Source organism: Lolium rigidum, chromosome 7, assembly GCF_022539505.1.
Source record: "Lolium rigidum isolate FL_2022 chromosome 7, APGP_CSIRO_Lrig_0.1, whole genome shotgun sequence".
NCBI classification, from domain to species: Eukaryota; Viridiplantae; Streptophyta; class Magnoliopsida; order Poales; family Poaceae; genus Lolium; species Lolium rigidum.
The window spans coordinates 36,837,028-36,844,789 of record NC_061514.1 but is presented as its reverse complement, the minus strand read 5'-3'; the positions used below and the strand labels follow the sequence as shown (position 1 = coordinate 36,844,789).

Sequence of the window (7,762 nt, the reverse complement as noted above, 5' to 3'; positions counted from 1 at the left end):
ACATTAGTGGATCAAAGAAATTCATTCAATATAGCAAATACGGCAATGCGAAATAAAAGGCAGAATCTGTCAAAAACAGAACAGTCCGTAAAGACGAACCTGAAAGGTGCACTAGACTTGCTCAAATGGAAAAACTCAAAACTAATGAAAGTTGCGTACATATCTGAGGATCACGCTCTTAATTTTGCAGATTTTTTCGAATTTTCTACAGAGACTTGTGCCAGAATTCGTGACAGACAGCAATGCTGTTTCTGTGCAGCGATCCCAAATATAACATCAACTTTAACATAGAAACTTTACTTGGCACAAAAACATGATAAGGAGAGGTTGCTACAGTACTAAACAACTTCCAAGACTCAACAAAACAAAAATTGCTGTAGTAAAAACATGGGTTGTCTCCCATAAGCGCTTTTTTTAACGCCTTTCAGCTAGGCGCAGAAAGTGCAAATCAAGTAACATCAAGAGTAGAAGCATTAACATTATTACTTTGGGAGTTGGGAGTTTCCTCTACTATGCATGTTATCTTATCTATGTAAGTTTCAGAGGCTCCCTTTTCATTACTCTTAGGCTTGCTATTCTCATCAAACAAATTTTCAGGAACAAGCCAATCATAGTTATTTTCCAAAGCTTCATGCATCCCTAGGAGCTTACTAGGTATTGACGCCTTAATTTCTCTACCATCATTAACATTATTAGTATACTTAATTCTATCCATATCCATCTTTTTAAGGATACTAGCAAAGTTGGTGTAAAAACCAAGCATTTTATATTTAGTAAAGACTTTTCTAGCCTCTCTTGCTACACCACCAAATTCTTTTAGAAGAGTTTCTAAGACAAAATCTTTCTCTTCTCCTTTCTCCATATCAGAGAGTGTAAAAAACATGTGCTGAATTATAGGATTGAGATTAACAAATTTAGTTTCTAGCATGTGTACTAAAGAAGCAACAGCAATTTCATAAGTAGGAGCAAGTTCTACCAAGTGTCTATCTTCAAAATCTTCAGCGGTGCTAACATGAGTGAAAAATTCTTCTATATTATCTCTTCCAATTATAGATCCTCGGCCTACCGGTATGTCTTTTAGAGTGTACTTAGGAGGAAACATGATGAAATAAACAAAAAGTAAATAAGTAAATGCAAGTAACTAATTTTTTTGTGTTTTTGATATAGAGAGCAAGACAGTAAATAAAGTAAAACTAGCAACTAATTTTTTTGTGTTTTGTTTAGGTGCAGCAAACAAAGTAGTAAATAAAATAAAGTAAGACAAAAAAACAAAGTAAATAGATTGGGAAGTGGAGACTCCCCTTGCAGCGTGTCTTGATCTCCCCGGCAACGGCGCCAGAAAAAGAGCTTGATGGCGTGTAACTCACACGTTCGTTGGGAACCCCAAGAGGAAGGTATGATGCGCACAGTAGCAAGTTTTCCCCGAAAGAAACCAAGGTTTAATCGAACCAGGAGGAGCCAAGAAGCACGTTGAAGGTTGATGGTGGCGAAATGTGATGCGGCGCAAGACCAGGGATTCCGGCGCCAACGTGGAACCTGCACAACACAACCAAAGTACTTTGCCCCAACGAAACAGTGAGGTTGTCAATCTCACCGGCTTGCTGTAACAAAGGATTAACCGTATTGTGTGGAAGATGATTGTTTGCGAAGAAAACAGTAAAGAACAATTGCGAGAGATTGTATGCGATGTAAAGAATAGGACCGGGGTCCACAGTTCACTAGAGGTGTCTCTCCCATAAGATAAAAGCATGTTGGGTGAACAAATTACAGTCGAGCAATTGACAAATAGAAAAGGGCATAACAATGCATATACATGATATGATAAATATAGTGAGATTTAATTGGGCATTACGACAAAGTACATAGACCGCCATCCAACTGCATCTATGCCTAAAAAGTCCACCTTCAGGTTATCATCCAAACCCCTTTCAGTATTAAGTTGCAAAGCAACAGACAATTGCATTAAGTATGGTGCGTAATGTAATCGACAACTACATCCTTAGACATAGAATCAATGTTTTATCCCTAGTGGCAACAAGACAACACAACCTTAGAACTTTCTCATCACTGTCCTGTATCAATGAGGCATGAACCCACTATCGAGCATAAATACTCCCTCTTGGAGTTAAGAGCAAAAACTTGGCCGAGCCTCTACTAATAACGGAGAGCATGCAAGATCATAAACAACACATAAGTAATAGATTGATAATCATCATAACATAGTATTCTCTATCCATCGGATCCCGACAAACACAACATATAGTATTACGGATAGATGATCTTGATCATGTTAGGCAGCTCACAAGATCCAACAATGAAGCACAATTAGGAGAAGACGACCATCTAGCTACCGCTATGGACCCATAGTCCAGGGGTGAACTACTCACTCATCACTCCGGAGGCGATCATGGCGATGAAGAGTCCTCCGGGAGATGAATCCCCTCTCCGGCAGGGTGCCGGAGGCGATCTCCTGAATCCCCCGAGATGGGATTCGCGGCGGCGGCGTCTCTGGAAGGTTTTCCGTATCGTGGCTCTCGGTACTGGGGGTTCCGCGACGGAGGCTTTAACTAGGCGAAAGGGCAAGGTCAGAGGGGGTCTGGGGCCACCAGACACTAGGGCGGCGCGGCCAGGGCCTGGGCCGCGCCGCCACCATGTGTGGGCCCCACGTGGCCTCCTCTCGGCGACTCCTCGGGTGTTCCGGATGCTTCCGGGCAAAATAGGAACCCGGGCGTTGATTTCGTCCAATTCCGAGAATATTTCGTTACTAGGATTTCGAAACCAAAAACAGCAGAAATCAAGAATCGGCTCTTCGGCATCTTGTTAATAGGTTAGTTCCAGAAAATGCGTAAATACGACATATAATGTGTATAAAACATGTAGATATCATCAATAATGTAGCATGGAACATAAGAAATTATCGATACGTCGGAGACATATCAAGGTTCCGCCCTGAGAGAGAGAGAGAGAGAGAGAGAGAGAGATAAACGGCGTTAGTTCTAGGCCATATGCTGACGGCAAAACCGTCGTCACAAGCTCTTTTCTTTGCTCCACGCACCCCCCTCCAGTGGATTGATATCAAAATAAAATGATGGAAAATTCAAAAAAAGAAAATCCTTCGAGATGTCCATTTTTTATGTCATCTAGTTTTAAGGAAAATTAACAAAAACAAATATTGAATTTTTTTTTTGCAAAATTGCGTCATGTATCGGTAAAACGGGTTTTCTGGTTGTATACAACCTCCGATGAAAATGTTTTTTATATGAAAATGTATGTACGCAAAATTTCACATCCGATTTCAGCAACTTGTTGTCGTTTAGAAAATTTTTGATTCGTCAAATTCAAAATGGAAAGAGGAGTTTTTCCAGTTTTGAGTTTTTAGGCTAAAAAGTAATTGTAAAATTAAATTAAATTTATTTTATTGTTTCAAGATTTATTATTAATTATCTTATTCATTGTTGTTCACTTAAATAATTGTTTGGAATTAAAAAAAAAAGAAGTGTGATGTCATGAAACAAGGGTTAATAGGATTGATAAAGAATAGATCCTCTGCATGAAGCTCACCCTAAAGGAACGGAGAAGTTATGCGTGATGGGGTTGGAGTAGTGTGAGGATGGGTGACTAACCAGGAAGTTTGACCATGATTGATAAAAATAGCTCCTATGCATGAAGCTCATCCTAAAGGAACGGAGAAGTTATGCGTTTGCGTTTGTACTGAGTTTGTAAAAAAATCCTAAATGGAAAAAATGTAGCCGGCACAGTTGAATTATACGTTTCTAGAAAAAAAAAGTAAACGTAATTTGGGGTGTGATTATTTCTCAGTCGACTGAGAACTATTTCGTTCTCAGTTAGATGATGTCATCAAATATAGATAATTAACAAATCCCTTTAATCAGCTGGTCGGTTCCACGTAGGACATGATCCATGTTATTACAGGTCCAGCTAGCTCCTCGCAGACAAATGTGTATATAGATAATTACTCATCTCTTAATTACACACATTTATAGATAGATATACTTATTTTAATACGATATAGTACATATATATCACGCATGAATGAATCGGCATGGACTCTAGGCAAGAATCTGGTTGAGGGGCTTTGTGTGCGCGGCGGCGGCCACCGCCTCCTGCTGTAGCTGCTGCTTGAGCTGGTCAGCCTTGGCCTGCTTCTTGCGCTTGGCGAGCTCGAGGTCGCGCGCCATCTTGCGGCGGTACATCTCGGTGAAGGTGATGGGCTCCTCCAGGATGGTCTCCTCCCCCTCCCTCACCGCCAGCGGCCACACCTTGGCGTCCGGCGCCGGGTTCTGGAACGTGGCGATGGACAGCCTGCTGCTCTCCCCGTTCACCACCGCCTGGTGGTCCGCGTTCTTAAACCTCCCGTTGCTCAAGTACTACACCACCAGGACGAAACAGTTATTTTCAGTGTCGAATTAACTGGTGATCGATGATAACAAGAAAGAAGAGAGTACTGACGTGGCCGTGGTCGCCGAGGTTGACGACGAATGCGCCGGCGATGGGCTGTACGGTGATCCAGGTGTTGCCGCCGTCGCGGGTGGCCTGGAGTCCGCCGACGAGGTCCTGGAGGAGGAGGGTGATGGTGCCGGGGTCGGTGTGGCGCTTGAGGCCGAGGGTGAGGTCGGGCTGGGGGCACTTGGGGTAGAAGTTGACCACCACCTTCTGGTCCATGTCCACGCACGCCTTGGACAGGGCCTCCGTCTCCAGGCCCATGGCCTCCGACAGCACCCCCAGCAGCTTGCAGGACAGCGCCATGAGCCGCTCGCTGTACTGCTCCACCACCGCGCGCCACCCCGCCGGCTTGTCCGGCCACCGCCCGTAGTCCCGCGCCTTGACCGGGTACGAGAAGTAGGTCACGATCTCCCGCCAGTCCTGGACCGTCTCGCCCTGCACGCGCGCGCACGGACGCAGTACTAGTTAGTTTCTCGCTGATCTCTTTCTTCGTGGCATGCATCTGCATGGTGTACCTACCTGGAGGTGGCTGGAGACGATGAACCCGCCCTTCTTGCCGCCGGACATGTCGTAGCGGAGCTTGTCCTCGGCGGGGAGCGAGAAGAAGTCGCGCGAGAGCCTGGCCATCTCGGCGATGAGCGCGGCGTCGACGCCGTGGTCGACGACCTGGAAGATGCCCCACCCCTCGCACGCCGCCGCCACGCGGTCCCGGATCTCGGCCCTCCGCGCGTCGTCGATGCCGTGGAGCGAGATGACGGGCACCTCGTCGCTGAAGCGGTCGTGCGCCACCTTGGGCCGCTCGTCCTCGTCCCGCACGAACGACGGCCGCAGCGTGGCCTCCCCCGTCGGCAGGAAGGGCTCTCTCTCCACCGGCGCCATCCGATCCGATCGACCCGAGGGAAGCGGTGGTGCGCGCGTGGGCAGGCGTGTCGTGTAGACGTTGGGGTTCGTTTGTCTGGTTCGTCAAGTGCTGCTGGACGGTTTCGTTCGTGGTGTGTCTGGGGCGTTGTATGCACGCGCGTATATATATTGGAGGGGCTCGGAAGTTTGAGCGGAAGACGCGACGTGTAGCTAGCTAGCGGCACTGGCATGATGCGCGCGCGCAGCTAACTCGCACCGGCATGCGTGGATGTGGTCTTTGCGTGCGCATCTACTTGCTGCCAAAGGGAGTCGCCCTCCGCTACTCTGGTTAGTTGCGCAACTACCCGGCCGCATCCATGAGGCCTACCGGCTAAGTTCCACTCACCGACAGATCGAGCCGCTACGTGGCGCGCTAAAACGGCTTTGCAGCGCGCTACATTCTCCTGTAGCGTGTCGCATCGGTTTCTCCTCCAGCATAAGGGCTAAAAAATCATGCGCCAAAAATAGCAAAAATCGTCCTTAAAATGCAGCGCCACAAACACAATTTCGCAAAGAAATAGCACAAAACAATGTCTAGAAAATAGGATAAAACTAGTTTAGATTGAAGAGAAAATAGAGATAGTTTATATTTAACAAACTAGTGCAGATAAAAATAAACCTAATCTAAAAAATCGACATCGGATGGGTCTGGTGTCGTGGTTGACATTAGAGTCGACGAGAACTGATCAGCCCAACGAGGGTTCGTTGTCGGAGATGGTCCGCGGGCCGGCCATCTACGCCTCGATGGAGCCCCGCCTCGATGCCTTGTCAGCCCTCCGGGCAAGGTGGTCCTCCTTCTTCATGGCCTTCTACGCCGCCTTGCGGTCGGCGAAGTGTTTCTTCTCGGCGGCGACGTCCTCGATGAAGCGGGCTGCCCACTCGAGTCGTGCGCTCTCGTCCCGCTCAGCGATGAGAAGACGGCACTCCAATTCTCGCTAGCAGCACTGCTCCTCCTACGTAACGATGCGCAGTGGCCTCGGCCTGCTGGCGGGTCCCCACGTCGTGGAAGTTCATCGACTGGCGCAGACGCCCGAGCTGCCAAGCCACAGCGTCGTACTACGCGCGCCACCTCGTGTGCGGTCTGGAATGTTCCGAGGTTGATGCGCTCATCGCCGGTCCGCATCTCCACGCAGAAGGTGTCGTGGGGGCGCTCGCGGACGCCGCGGTACCCCGAGCTCGAACAACGTCACAGCTGCATGGCGGTGGCGCGGGAGCGGTGGGGGAGGAGGAAGCGCGAGTTGAAATGTCAGGCGGTTGGAGAGGTACGCCAGGTGCGTCTTTATACAGCGTGTGCTCAACGGCGTTCGAAAGATTTTTCCGGCGGGCTCTTGCACCGCAAATCGGTAGTTATTTTAGCGCGCGGCCATTTAAGATGCTCTTAACAATCCGGTACATGGCCAACTTTTGAGTCAATTATTCTGAAACGGAGGGAACAATTTCAAGACGAAACAACGAGACTGCCGTCCATACATGTCCACAACGAGTGATGTTACAACTCCCACACGAGTAAACCACAAGGACTCGAATGTGTCATCTGCGACAGAAAGACAGTCCACCTGAAAACTGTCCTTCATCGGTAGCGCCGCGACGACACGAACTCCCACAGGCGGACAAACAAAACAAAATCAAGATCGCCGCCGTCGGAAGGTGCCCAGCCGCCAGCCACTTTGCTCGCTGCGGTGTGCCGTCGGTCGACCTCTTGGATCTGGCGTCGGTGGCGCGCTGGTCTCCGTGGACGGGATAGCGAGGGGTTTGGTGCCTTGAACGGTTGGCGACGGCCTCGCGCGGCCGCTTGTTCCACCAACCAGTCCAAACCGAATCCAGGCGCCGGTCTCGATCGCGCTGGACGGATTGTGTCCACAACCCTCGTGCAACGTGTGACCCCCCTTCACTGTGCAGTGAACTATTGCAATTGAGATTTTTATACTACGGAGTACTTTCTCTTCACTACGATCCAAAATTATTAATTTGATAAACATAATACGAAGTATATAACAGAGAAAATCATTAGAAAATAGAACATCTAAACGTTTACAATAATATATGTTTTGTACTATATATCTTATATTATGTTTATTAAATTTGCAACCTATGTATATGCAGGAACTATAAACTAGGAGAGAGGTAGTAGCATGTTTACTTCTCCAAGTTTAGTCAAGATAATCTCGAGACATCCCCACAATTCTTCATGTTTTTTGCCTAGATTAAAAACTCTTCCCCATATTGTTTACTTTTGGTGTGGGTATTTCAGAAGATGGTAGACAACAGCACGTGTTTACCGGTGGAACAATTGCTTAGCAGATTCGCAACTGCGCTGTGGTGAGATAGGAAGTCAACAGCTGTCAGACTGGAAATGGAAAGAGCGCCGCGCACACACACGACACAAGCTGGAACGATC

At 47.8% G+C, this 7,762-nt stretch overlaps 1 protein-coding gene across 1 annotated transcript; it reads right to left on the bottom strand.

The window, feature by feature from the left end:
• Positions 1-3,865: 3,865 nt before the first annotated feature.
• LOC124677615 (naringenin,2-oxoglutarate 3-dioxygenase) lies at positions 3,866-5,446 on the bottom strand. The gene is made up of 3 exons (XM_047213587.1): positions 4,984-5,446; positions 4,471-4,899; positions 3,866-4,388 (listed from the first exon to the last, which is right to left on the bottom strand). Exons 1-3 carry the CDS (start codon positions 5,341-5,343, stop codon positions 4,071-4,073), a joined length of 1,107 nt encoding a protein of 368 aa, XP_047069543.1. The 5' UTR covers positions 5,344-5,446; the 3' UTR covers positions 3,866-4,070.
• Positions 5,447-7,762: the final 2,316 nt, after the last annotated feature.

Bases quoted from the DNA above. Each gene is read 5' to 3' on its own strand.
- LOC124677615 (XM_047213587.1), bottom strand. From the start codon at position 5,343: ATGGCGCCGGTGGAGAGAGAGCCCTTCCTGCCGACGGGGGAGGCCACG. The intron at 4,900-4,983 runs GTAGGTACACCA...GCGCGCGTGCAG, and splicing joins TCGTCTCCAGCCACCTCCAG to GGCGAGACGGTCCAGGACTG. The intron at 4,389-4,470 runs GTCAGTACTCTC...CTGGTGGTGTAG, and splicing joins ACCTCGGCGACCACGGCCAC to TACTTGAGCAACGGGAGGTT.